Source organism: Podarcis gaigeae (assembly GCF_964106915.1).
Source record: "Podarcis gaigeae genome assembly, chromosome: 10".
In the NCBI taxonomy this organism is placed as follows: Eukaryota; Metazoa; Chordata; class Lepidosauria; order Squamata; family Lacertidae; genus Podarcis; species Podarcis gaigeae.
The window spans coordinates 2,946,982-2,960,641 of NC_139686.1; the positions used below are offsets into that span (position 1 = coordinate 2,946,982).

At 47.7% G+C, this 13,660-nt stretch overlaps 2 protein-coding genes across 3 annotated transcripts in view; both read right to left on the reverse strand.

The window, feature by feature from the left end:
* Nucleotides 1-2,693: 2,693 nt before the first annotated feature.
* Nucleotides 2,694-13,660, reverse strand: part of LOC310826027 (uncharacterized protein) — a 179,230-nt gene continuing 168,263 nt past the window's right edge. For both annotated transcript variants that reach the window (XM_083700472.1, XM_083700470.1), the window contains one exon: nt 2,694-2,820. The gene's annotated coding sequence lies outside the window, so the exon portion shown is untranslated. The remainder of the gene's footprint in view (nt 2,821-13,660) is intronic.
* Nucleotides 2,694-13,660, reverse strand: part of LOC310825817 (uncharacterized protein) — a 48,414-nt gene continuing 37,447 nt past the window's right edge. The window contains exons 6-7 of the mRNA XM_083699638.1: nt 4,205-7,158; nt 2,694-4,037 (exon numbers count right to left, since the gene is read on the reverse strand). Of these exons, the coding sequence (XP_083555764.1) occupies nt 4,018-4,037; nt 4,205-7,040 (2,856 nt within the window). The 5' untranslated portion in view covers nt 7,041-7,158 and the 3' untranslated portion in view covers nt 2,694-4,017. The remainder of the gene's footprint in view (nt 4,038-4,204; nt 7,159-13,660) is intronic.

Here is a 13,660-nt window from a genome sequence, read left to right on the forward strand (position 1 = left end):
TTTGCCAATTCCCTCCATTCCAATGCTATTTTGCCCTTGGAAAAAGGACTTTTTCCTGCCACCTGTCGGACTTGCATTCGACCAAGCTCCTCCGATGATGATTAATGACCTGAGCCTTTCATGAGGCTCCAGGCACACTCCCCATTCAGCAGAGTGTCCAGCACGCAGGGAAGGACGAGAAGTTTATTAGCTACATTGCTAAAGAGTTTTATTTCTAACTACGCAGACAGAAACGAAATATACATGCTCTCTCTGTGAAAGCAGAGAGCAACTGAAAAGCAAAGGAACAGGAAACCACTAACGTCACATCCGTCTCCTGTCTTCCGTGAGACTTCCAACAGTCTGGAATGCCCCTGGAATGCAAAACGGCACAGTGGCAACACACAGAAACCAGCACCATCTCCCCAAGGATGAAGATGTGTAGACACACCTCCTACCCCAGGAAATGCCCAGAGGTGACAATTGCTGGGCTCACTGTTAGCCAAGGGAAGCCAAATCTCATCACCAGACTTGTCTCAAGCTGCAGACATGCAAAGGAAGTTCTGTTGCACTTTTTGGGTGGTGGGTACTTGAGACATGTTTGCCTTATCTTGTACTTGGGTGTTGCCCTGACATATCTGTCTATGCTAATCTTCTGTAACCCTCCCCTTTCTGACGTTTTAGTGATGTAGCAATGATGTATTGATGATGCTGTGCAAACTATATCCTGGGATATGGTGGGAAAGTTTTAAAAGTCAATGTCGCCCCAGGGTCAGAGTTCCCTCACCTGCTGTTTGAACCAGTTGCACAACAATAAAGGATCTCAGTCTACTGACTGCTCTTTGCTCCAAATTGCTTGGCTGGAATTTCCTTCGTTTACTGACCGCACGGACCCGCGGGGGACTTGTACCCTGGTGAGCTGGGCTTCTGAGTAGTCTCTCAACCCATAATTTTCTTTAACATGTTGAAAAGTCCTTTCCCATTCCCAATATTGACTGCCTGTGATAAAATCGTTGGACTCTTATCTCCTCCTGGCTCCTGAGTTTATTGGCCAGACCTAGGAGTTTTTATAGCCTTTGGGGGTATACAGTGGTACCTTGGTTTATAACCATACAGTGGTACCTTGAGTTAAGTACTTAATTCATTCCAGAGGCCCGTTCTTAACCTGAAACTGTTCTTAACCTGAAGCACCACTTTAGCTAATGGAGCCTCTTGCTGCTGCCACACTGCGCGATTTCTGTTGTCGTCCTGAAGCAAAGTTCTTAACCTGAGGTACTATTTCTGGGTTAGCAGAGTCTGCAACCTGAAGTGGATGTAACCTGAAGCTTATGTAACCCGAGGTACCACTGTAATCCATTCCGGAGGTCCGGTTGTAAACCAAAACAGGTTGTAACCCAAGGCGTGCTTTCGCCAATGGGGACTCCCCCCCCCAATGGGTTGTAATCCAAAAAAAGGGACACAGACTTCGGCGTTTGACTTGGTTGTAATCCAAAACAGTTGTAATTCAAAGCGGTTGCAAATCAAGGAACCACTGCACAACATTTGGTGCTGTGACTCAGATAAATCAAGGCTTTCTTTGAGCCCACCCAGCTGTGGGTGCCTGAACCGAGGGAGCTATGGGCTGTGGCTCTGTGTGTCTCGGCCAGCTGTGGGCGCCTCAAGCAGGCAGCAGCAGGCTCCCAGCTCTGTGAATGTCTACGTATTGTCTCTATCTCAGCCAAGATGGACTGAGGCTGTGAGGAAAGGGGAAAGTTTTCTCACTTTGTGTTTTGCTTGAAGGCTCCTGCCCGGCTGAGGGCTGGGGCTGCAGAGATCAGGCTCTCTCCCCCCTTGGCACAACTGCGAGTTCTCTGCCCAGGACTGGCAGGCTGCGCAGCCGAGGGGGGCATTTATTTATGAGTCTTTTCTTTCTATAGGCTTTCTCACCGTGGGCCTTGCTGGCCACCAGTCTCTTTTCAAAAGGCTTTTCCCTGATCTTTTATTTTATCTGCAACATGTCAGAAGGCAGGGGGTCCCCCTTGTGTACAACTTAAGCAGAAGGGCATAATGGGGGGCGGGTCACACTCACAGGAGGAATGGACTCCATTACAAGGCATGGTGAATAATTTTGGCAAATTCAAATGCAAATATGGTGGAGCGATGAACCCCAAACAAGTGAGAACTCCCTGCGGACAGCCCCCCCCCCCCCCGGGCTCGTAGGACCTGGACCTAACCAAGCAGGTCTTTAGAAGCATGACAAAACACCATGGGGGTTCGGAGCAGTTTGCATACGCAGACTCCTGGGTAGCAGTCCTGAGAGAGAGCCCTACAGAAGTTGAAAGGACAGTACTGTACCTCGCTGAGGATGCAGTGGTCACTGAAGGAGGCAGAAATAATCAAACCCCAAAAGAAAGAGCACTTTTCCAGAGGAGAGGAGAAAATGAAAGAACCGACCTGGCGCCCAATGGCTCCCATATCAGCCTTTAATTGGCCAGACCTAGGAGTTTTGATAGCCTATGGGGGCATACAAGACCCGGACTCTGAGCCTTCTTCCCTTGGGGGTTCCCCAGCTGGTGCCTCCCCCCCCCTTTCACCCAGCCAGTCCATGACAGCAACAGCAGCAACAACAGTAAATTCAGTACGATAATAATATGCACACTGGTCCTCTGGCAGGAAAATTGATAACTGAGCCTTCTTCCCTTGGGGGTTCCCAACACACACAGAGGCAGCAGGACTTCTTCAGTAATAGTTTACTGAGCTTTGAAAGCATACAGTTCTCACTGGGTCCCCAGTGAGGCACAAAACTTAGCTCCTGAGAGCAAATCCAGTTTCAGCAGTAAAAAAATACACTACACAAGATATCTAAGTCAGGCACACACACCGGCAGAAGGGAGCAAGGGAGGAAAGAGGCTGGAAGGACACAGGGCAAAGGATGTGTGTCTTTTGCTTCCTGTCGCCTGGGAGGGAAGTCAGCAACTCGGCATCTGCAGGGGCGTCACAAAGCAAAGCTTTCTACCGGCTGCTTCCAGACAATGAGCATCCTGGAAACACACACTGTGATCTGTGGTGTGTTGCCATATCAATTGTTTTTGAAAGGTTATCACGATGTGGTCAAGAAAACAGTATTGGACAATATATCGCCCAGCCCTCACTGACCACCAAGTAATCCAGATACACCCTCTCCCCTTCTCTATTGAAAGATATATTACATCTTCACATACACAACATGTGTCACAGACTGATTTCCTCCTGAGTTCATTTCTGTGAAGAAAAGAGTGGACTCTGAGAGGAAGACCTCCAACACTCCATACATCTAAATGGGTTCTCCCATGCGAGAGTCCCGGGATGTTCCTTAAACACTCCATTGTAAATAAAGCACTTTTTGCAATCCTTTCATTTAAACTGCTTCTCCTCTTTGAGTTTGTTGATGGTTAGAAGGGTTTCAACTCCTAAAGTTCTTCCTGTCCGTGAGTCTGTTGATGTAGAACTTCCACTAGGACTGAACCTCTATCTACTTTCCTGATATTTATAAGGTTTGGCTTTTGTGTGAGTTTGTCTGACTGAAGCTCCTTCCACAGTCCATACATTTAAACAGTTTCTCCCCTGTGTGTCTGCTGATGTTTTCTAAGGTGTCCATTCTGCCTGAAGCTCTTTCCGCACTCCATGCATTTAAATGGTTTCTCCCCTGTGTGAGTCCGTTGATGTTTTCTAAGGTTTCCATTATCACTATATCTCTTTCCACACTCCATACATGTAAATGGTTTCTCCCCTGTGTGAGTCTGTTGATGTATATTGAGGTGTCAACTCTGACTGAAACTCTTTCCACATTCCATACATTTAAATGGTTTCTCCCCGGTGTGAGTCTGTTGATGTGTTCTAAGGCTTCCATTCTCACTGAAGCACTTTCCACACTCCATACATTTAAATGGGTTCTCCCCCGTGTGAGTCCGTTGATGTGTTCTAAGGCTTCCATTCTCACTGAAGCACTTTCCACACACCATACATTTAAATGATTTCTCTCCTGTGTGAGTCCGTTGATGTGTTCTAAGACTTCCATTCTCACTGAAGCACTTTCCACACTCCATACATTTAAATGGTTTCTCCCCTGTGTGAGTCCGTTGATGTTTTCTAAAGTTTGCATTGAAAGTAAAGCTCTTTCCACACTCCATACACTTAAATGGTTTCTCCCCGGTGTGAGTCCGTTGATGATTATGGAGGTGTCCACTCTGACTGAAGCTGTTTCCACACTCCATGCATTTAAATGGTTTCTCCCCGGTGTGAGTCCGTTGATGTGTTCTAAGGCTTCCACTCTGACTGAAGCTGTTTCCACACTCCATACATTTAAATGGTTTCTCCCCCGTGTGAGTCCGTTGATGTGTTCTAAGGCTTCCATTCTCACTGAAGCACTTTCCACACTCCATACATTTAAATGGTTTCTCCCCGGTGTGAGTCTGTTGATGTATATTGAGGTGTCCACTCTGACTGAAGCTGTTTCCACACTCCATACATTTAAATGGTTTCTCCCCTGTGTGAGTCCGTTGATGTATTCTAAGGGTTGCATTGAAAGTAAAGCTCTTTCCACACTCCATACACTTAAATGGTTTCTCCCCGGTGTGAGTCCGTTGATGATTATTGAGGTGTCCACTCTGACTGAAGCTGTTTCCACACTCCATACATTTAAATGGTTTCTCCCCAGTGTGAGTCCGTTGATGTGTTCTAAGGCTTCCATTCTCACTGAAGCACTTTCCACACTCCATACATTTAAATGGTTTCTCCCCCGTGTGAGTCCGTTGATGTGTTCTAAGGCTTCCATTCTCACTGAAGCACTTTCCACACTCCATACATTTAAATGGTTTCTCCCCGGTATGAGTCCGTTGATGTGTTCTAAGGCTTCCATTCTCACTGAAGCACTTTCCACACACCATACATTTAAATGGTTTCTCCCCTCTGTGAGTCCGTTGATGTGTTCTAAGACTTCCATTCTCACTGAAGCACTTTCCACACTCTATACATTTAAATGGTTTCTCCCCTGTGTGAGTCCGTTGATGTATTCTAAGGGTTGCATTGAAAGTAAAGCTCTTTCCACACTCCATACATTTAAATGGTTTCTCCCCTGTGTGAGTCCGTTGATGTGTTCTAAGATTTGCGTTGAAAGTAAAACTCTTTCCACACTCCATACATTTAAATGGTTTCTCTCCTGTGTGTGTCTGTTGATGTATATTGAGGTGTCCACTCTGACTGAAACTCTTTCCACACTCCATACATTTAAATGGTTTCTCCCCTGTGTGAGTCCGTTGATGTGTTCTAAGACTTCCATTCTCACTGAAGCACTTTCCACACTCCATACATTTAAATGGTTTCTCCCCTGTGTGAGTCCGTTGATGTTTTCTAAAGTTTGCATTGAAAGTAAAGCTCTTTCCACACTCCATACACTTAAATGGTTTCTCCCCGGTGTGAGTCCGTTGATGATTATGGAGGTGTCCACTCTGACTGAAGCTGTTTCCACATTCCATACATTTAAATGGTTTCTCCCCCGTGTGAGTCCGTTGATGTGTTCTAAGGCTTCCATTCTCACTGAAGCACTTTCCACACTCCATACATTTAAATGGTTTCTCCCCGGTGTGAGTCTGTTGATGTATATTGAGGTGTCCACTCTGACTGAAGCTGTTTCCACACTCCATACATTTAAATGGTTTCTCCCCTGTGTGAGTCCGTTGATGTATTCTAAGGGTTGCATTGAAAGTAAAGCTCTTTCCACACTCCATACACTTAAATGGTTTCTCCCCGGTGTGAGTCCGTTGATGATTATTGAGGTGTCCACTCTGACTGAAGCTGTTTCCACACTCCATACATTTAAATGGTTTCTCCCCAGTGTGAGTCCGTTGATGTGTTCTAAGGCTTCCATTCTCACTGAAGCACTTTCCACACTCCATACATTTAAATGGTTTCTCCCCCGTGTGAGTCCGTTGATGTGTTCTAAGGCTTCCATTCTCACTGAAGCACTTTCCACACTCCATACATTTAAATGGTTTCTCCCCGGTATGAGTCCGTTGATGTGTTCTAAGGCTTCCATTCTCACTGAAGCACTTTCCACACACCATACATTTAAATGGTTTCTCCCCTCTGTGAGTCCGTTGATGTGTTCTAAGACTTCCATTCTCACTGAAGCACTTTCCACACTCTATACATTTAAATGGTTTCTCCCCTGTGTGAGTCCGTTGATGTATTCTAAGGGTTGCATTGAAAGTAAAGCTCTTTCCACACTCCATACATTTAAATGGTTTCTCCCCTGTGTGAGTCCGTTGATGTGTTCTAAGATTTGCGTTGAAAGTAAAACTCTTTCCACACTCCATACATTTAAATGGTTTCTCTCCTGTGTGTGTCTGTTGATGTATATTGAGGTGTCCACTCTGACTGAAACTCTTTCCACACTCCATACATTTAAATGGTTTCTCCCCTGTGTGAGTCCGTTGATGTGTTCTAAGGTTTGCATTGAAAGTAAAGCTCTTTCCACACTCCATACATTTAAATGGTTTCTCTCCTGTGTGTGTCTGTTGATGTATATTGAGGTGTCCACTCTGACTGAAACTCTTTCCACATTCCATACATTTAAATGGTTTCTCCCCTGTGTGAGTCCGTTGATGATTTCTAAGTTGTCCATTATCACTAAAGCTCTTTCCACACTCCATACATTTATATGGTTTCTCCCCTGTGTGAATCCGTTGATGTGTTCTAAGGTTTGCATTGAAACAGAAGCTCTTTCCACACTCCATACATTTAAATGGTTTCTCCCCTGTGTGAGTCCTTTGATGTTTTCTAAGGTCTCCATTCTTACTGAAGCTCTTTCCACACTCCATACATTTATATGGTTTCTCCCCTGTGTGAGTCCGTTGATGTCTTCTAAGGTCTCCATTCTTACTGAAGCTCTTTCCACACTCCATACATTTATATGGTTTCTCCCCCGTGTTATTCTGTTGATGTCTTCTAAGTTTTCCATTATTGCTACAGCTCTTTCCGCTCTCCATACCTTTAAATGGTATCTTCCCTGTTAGAGGTCGTTGATGTGAACTATCTGTGCTCATTCACTGAAGCATATTCCACATTTTTATTTCTATTCCTAATGAAACGAAAGGTGCACCATTCCCTGGAGTTTTGACTGTCTTCTCCATCCCCTTCTTCAGAGTGGGAGGAATGGAAATCCTGTTGGGTTTCAAGGAAGAGAACAAAGGGAAAGAGAACACATCAAGCTCCATTAGCACCTTCTCCTATTTCAACGTCTCCTACACTCCCTCACCTCCTACCCATGCTCCCAAATTTTAGGAAATGAAGTTGCCATGTCAAATGATAGTAATTCATGAGCAACTTCCAAATCCTCAATCAATGTTCATAAAGCAGCATGATTCTTTAAAGAGTGATGTGCTGTCTGATCTTGTGCCTGTCTTCTGACACAGGACTATCCTAAAATGACACTGAAAAGCAGGATATTAAAGGCAAATAGATAAACTGTACTTAGTGCAATGTGTAGTACCTTGAAAATGTAGTATTGATTCCCTAATGGCCTGAAGTTGCGTTATTTCTGGGGACATGAATTTATTCCTGTTCTGTCTTAAAGATCATAATCATACGATGTCATTGGGTGTTAGGGGAGCGGTAGTACGTTTGGTGGGGGAAATGTCATGCACCTTATGGGGTAATTTATCCACCATTTGTCCCCACCCTGCACTCAGCTATCACCTTTGGCTTCCAGAAGCTGCCTTGTGAGTTATCTTCAGGAGAAGAGAAGGCTATGGGGGAAAACCTACACAAATCCAGAATGGACTCTCTAAGAAGGTTGGATGGTGTTCTGCACACCTCCTTCCAGCAACTCCGATGGCCCCTTGAAAGCTAATGAAAGTCTTGGGCCTGGAGCTTTTGGAGGGGCAGGACCAGGAATGCTTCTGCCACCATTATCCTTCTGATTGCGATTCAGGCCTCATCATGGGACTGAAACAACCCTGGTTGCACTGCTTGATGATCTCCAATGGGCTAGAGACCAAGGGGACAAAAGCTCTTTCCTGGTTCTGCTGGATCTCTCAGCAGCTTTGGAGACCTTTGACCATGGTATCCTTCTGGACCCCCTAGGGGAGCTGAGGGCACTGCTGTGCAGTGGTTCCCCTCCTTCCTCCTGGGCCATGTCCAGAATGTGGTGTTGGGTATGAGTGTTCAGACCCCTGGGCTCTCACTTGTGGGGTGCCTCAGGGCTCCATCCTCTCCCCCATGCTTTTTAATATCTATACGAAGTCACTGGGAGAGATCATCAGCGGGTTTGGGCTGCGTGTTCCCCAGTATGTAGATGATACCCAGCTCTTCCTCTCTTTTAAATTGGAACCCGGGAAGGTCCTGTGTGAGTGTCTGGAGGCACTTGGAGGATAGATGGCGGCTAACAGATTGAGGTTGAATCTTGACAAGACAGAAATACTGTCCCAGGGGGAAAGGGGGCAGGCAGATGTGGAAGACTCCCTAGACCTGATGGAGGTAACTGTGCCCCAAAAGGACCAGGTTCACAACCTGGGGGTCATTTAGGACACACAGCTGTCCATGGAGGCGCAGCTCAATTTTGTGTCCAGGGCAGTTGTCTGCCAGCTCCATCTGGTATGCTGGTTGAGACCCTACATGCCTGGAGACTGTCTCCCCAGAGTGGTGCATGCTCTGGTGATCTCCCGCTTGAACTACTGCCATGCGCTACATGAGGCTACCTTTGGAGGTGACTCGTAAACTGCAACTAATCCAGAATGTGTTAGCTAAACAACAGAATGGGAGCAGCCGCTGAGACAACATAACACCAATCCGAAAGGATCTTAACTGACTCCCAATACATTTCTGAGCACAATTCACAATGTTGGTGCTGACCTTTAAATTACCATGGTTGCATTTTGCAGGCATAGATTCCTGTTATGCCTTCAGTCACAAATTTATTTGCTGAAGGAATTTTTTGCTGTCTCTGAGCTTTCTTTCCTACTCTGCTAATTGTATGTTGGACTTGCTGTGGAGATCATTGTGGAGGAGCAAGATCATTGACCTAAAGCCCTACAGCCTCACTCTCTGTAGACCTGAAGGAGTGTCTCCATGCCCATCGCTCAGTCTGTACACTGAGGTCCTCCTTCGAGGGTCTTCTGCTGTTTCACCCCCCCACACAACCCGTGAGAAGCGAAGTTACAGGGAAGCAGGCAGAGGGCAAGGAAATGGGCAACTATCTGACATTTAGGCATAGGCGCCGACTCCATGGGGCCTGAGGGGGCCCGAGCCCCCTCAAAAATTCGTTTGGGGGGGCTCTGCCCCCCCAATAATTTAAGAAAATTATTAGTTATATTATGCTTTGTAAAATCACAAAATTATGTTGGTGTTTTTTATTTTCCTTGTTTGACGATAGTTACCTTTTAAAATACATTCAGTAATGAGTTAAAACAAAGCCACTCCCGATTTAGAGAGGGGGTGGGGTTGCGGGCTCTCGACCCATCAACAATCTCGCGGGGCTGACGTCAGCCCCGCGAGAAGCGGGGATTCCCCCTTGCTCATTAATATTCACTGCCCACGGCGGCAGCCGATCGGCTGCCGCAAAGGGCGGGCCCTCACAGGTTCACTTAAGGTCGGGGCAGCCCGGGGCTCACCCCTTTCGTTCCCCCAGCAGCAGCGGTTTGGAGGTCTTGGCCCCCCCAATATTTTTTATAAGTCGGTATGGGCCCCCGCCCCCCCAATATTTTTTATAAGTCGGCGCCCCTGCATTTAGGTGACAGCTGAAGGCAGCCCTGTATCAGGAGGTTTTGAATGTCTGATGTTTTACTGTCTTTTATAGGTACTGTGAGCTGCATAGAGTGGCTGGTGAAACCCAGCCAGTTAGGTAAGGTAGAAATACTACAATCATTTTTATTATATTGTGATTTTTTTGTAGATATTTTGGAATTCGTACTGCAATATCAGTTCATGAAATGTTATGGGTGGAGTAAATCACAGGGATGCCATAAACGGTAATCCCACCCACAAACTCTCATTCACATACAGTCTGTAAATTAGGGGAGGTCACACACCTCACCTGTGCTAATACTGGCACTCTTTGGCCTGTATAGGCACACCTTGTATGTAGAGCCTCCAGCCACAAGCATTGTCTACCATGAAAATGGGTCCTTTGACTGGGAAGAATCTCAGCTTGTCAGTCACTTTGACACTGCCTACAAAGAATAACAGGAACAGAAATGCTTTTGAGGTGCAACTTCTATATCAGTCGTGAGAGGCATTCCATGGACTCTGCACCCCTGTTTCTGATGACAGGTGTACATTATCCTAGGCCTTGTTACGGAAGGGGGGGGCATGTCTTCCTCACCTTCTTCTTTGCTACAATATATCAATTTATTTCCAATTGTCAATGTCGAAAGGGACTAAAATCTATAAAATTCATAGAAAATCAGCGTGCCAGTTTGCTCAATTACTCTAGGACTCCATCACACCTCCCCTGTCCAGCATAATCCCTCAAGCAAGGTGTCAAGACCCTAATCCTTTCAAATTGCTCTGATCAGCCTTTCCTCCAGACAATGTCAGGTGGCAGACTATGCATATTTGGGACTATTGTTTTCTCATCCCCAGGAAGTGTTTATCTGTGCATATCTCCAGCTCTGCATATTCCCCCCTCCCTCCTCCTTATGTTAATCCGGTGTAGCTCTGCATATTCCCCCCTCCCTCCTCCATATGTTAATCTGTGTAACCCAACCTCCCTTTAATATATTCATGATGTAATCTGTGTAACCAAACCTCTCTTTAATGTATTCATGACGTGTTTTGCACTGTATTCTGGGACATGGAGGGAGTTTCAAAAACTCATGTCACCCCTTTCTCACTGTTCAATCTCGCCTTGAACCTGTTGCGCAATAAACTTGGATCTTCTGCAGTTTGCTCCTGTCTCCGGCTGAGCTCATTTTCCTCCGCAGGGACCCACGGACTTAGTCCGATGAGCTGGGTGGCAGAGCAGCCTCGCACCCAGATTTTTGCCGTAACAGCCTCAATGAAACAGGCAGTGGAAAAGACACTTAAAAATGGAATCTTGAGAGAGAGGGAAAGGTTTCTGGCTGCTTCCTGGGTGGGATTGCAGAAAACAAGAGCCGCTTCTGAGAAGGCCTCTCCCCTCCTCTCTTCCTCTCGGGATTTCCTCTCCTCTCCAGGAGGACCCAAGGTTGGACTTGGCAGAATGGCTGTGTCTGGACAGGGGAGAGGCTGATGGGGTGGGAAGAGGATGGAGCTTGCAAGTAGGAAGGGGTGGGAAAACTGGACCCCCCACTTTCCAGGGATCCCTCTCTGGTCGCCTTGAAGGGGTGGCCGATTCTTGGGCGGGAGGGAGAAGCCAATGCGCCCCCCCCCCAGGATCCCGGCGAGCTCCATGATGGAGACAAGCCCCAAAGACTGGTCTACCTAGCTCCCCCCCCCCATTGCTGCCCTTCCCCGCCCCAGGGATGCTCCCCCCCCACTTCCTCGACCCCCTCCCTCTTTCCCTGAGTCTCCCCTGCATCCAGAGGCCGCCTTGGCGGGGCTCACTCCTCACCCTTCGCGCCCCACCTCTCCATCCAGAGGACAACCCCCCCCCCCAACACGAGCCACACGGGGGTCTCTATCCAGGCGTCCCTCGCGCCCATTAACCCATTCATGACCCGCCTTTCTCCAAGCGGAGCCCACAGAGCCCCAGGAATGCCTGCGTGGGGGAAACGGGGCAAGGGGGCCCTCCTGGGGACCTCCTGGGTGGGGGCACCATGTCCGCCCCCGCCAGGGCGCCTTAGGGGCCAAGGAAAGCCCCCTCCACAACACTCGTGCAGGGATCCAGGCCCTGCCCGTGGGGCCCACGAAAGGCGCTCTGGGGAGCTTGCGGGGGTCTCTGAAACCTTTTCTGTCCCCCCCCCGCGACCCTTTTACCTCTTTGTCCTCGCTCCCGATTCTCCTTTCCTTCCCTGCAACATCCACGGGGGGGTGTCCTCCCCTGCCTCCTCCCTCCCCTTTCTGAAAGCGCGCGCCCCTAGAGCTACGGCGCAGAGCAGCAATCCAGCGCAGATGCTCCACTTGCGGGAGAAGCAGGCAGTTTGGGAGGGGGTTCATATCCCTCCTTCCCGGAGCAGAAGCCGAATGGAGAGGAGGAGGAAGAGGAGGAGGAGGAGGAGGAATGGGTGCAACGTATGGGGGTAGGATTTGGGGTTGTGTGGGAGGGGTCAGAGAACGATGTGCCGGGAGGGGAGGGGATGAATTGGGGGGGGGGAGGTTTCCCTCCTCCCATCTTCCATCTGTGGATCAGGAGAGCGGGGGACGGGCTGATCCTGGCAATCCAATTACAAAGTGGGGTCCCCCCCGCTATAATGTTTATATTGCAAAATCCTTCCCTCGCCCACCCCACGCCACGAGCCGTGCGTCCGTGTTTTAGGTATTGGTGCTCTTCAGACCAGGATGGGGGGGGCAGTTATACGACTCCCCCAAAACCCCAAGCCCCCACCACAGCCTCGGACTAAGGCCAGGACAATGACCGTGGACACAGGCACCTTCCATGCACAACAGCAAGGAGGCTCATAGAAGCAGCCTATACAATTGTAGCAAGAAGCGGATACCATGAATCGGACTGTGTCCTCCGAGTATCCAATATTGAAAACTGTAGAAACGTCCGATAATCGCCAAAATTCAACGGTTTGACGGATGTCCTTGGTTCCCACGACTAATGACTCCTCTGGAATTGAGGTCTCCAGGGCTCCCCCTGACTCCATAATCCCTTAGGAGGCAATCGAGGGCAGCACATGTCCCAGGCAGAAATCCATCGGGATGGTGGGTTGAATCCTGATGCATTCAGAGGAGAAGCGGAGGAAAGCCTTGCAGTTGGGGGGGATGTGTAAATACTATTATGGTTCTTTGGGGAAGAGGGTAGTTAAAAGGAGTGGAAAACTGGGGTTGTGACAGGGGTGGGTGACGGGCTCATGTTTCTAAATTCCAAACACTCCTACTTTCTGACACATTTGTGATGTATGGATGATGCTGTGAAAAAAATGTATTGTGGGAAATGGGGAGAGGTCTTAAAAGTTCATGCAACCATATGCAATTGTTGTAAGAATTTTAAGGTCTAATATATAATATATATAAAATAAATGTTCCAAGCAAGTGTTTTAAACAAAAAATCTGCCCATTTCCCCTTATGGGGTATCCAAGAGCCTATATAGAGTCCTTACGTAGGTTCCCTATTGGTAGGAGAAAATAACAGAGGCCAACCAGAGAATATTGAGAAGCAAAGCAGCTAGTGAGCCTGATCTTTATTGATCTGTTGCAACAGGGTCCTCACTCACCACACGCAGGAGGGCGGAGGAACCCAGAACAATGGCACACAAGGCCTTATATAGACATTTTAAATGCCCTGCCCTGGAGCTCAAGACCATCCCTCCATACATTATGCATACATCACAGACGGGGTGTAACCCAAGACCACCATCCCCAGATACATCATACCTACATCACAGAAAGGGCGGTTTACAGCAGAAATCTGAGTGGTTTGTTTACCTCCTGTCTGCCAGGTTACCTGTTAATGGTCACTTGATTGGATTGCCTGGGAGCCTGACCAGTCTTTTGTGATGATAAATACTTAGTTCCTGTGCCAGGTCACAGCCTCACACCCTATTCATATCTTAAATGTGCCCTTAAGAAAGGATTTGTGAAG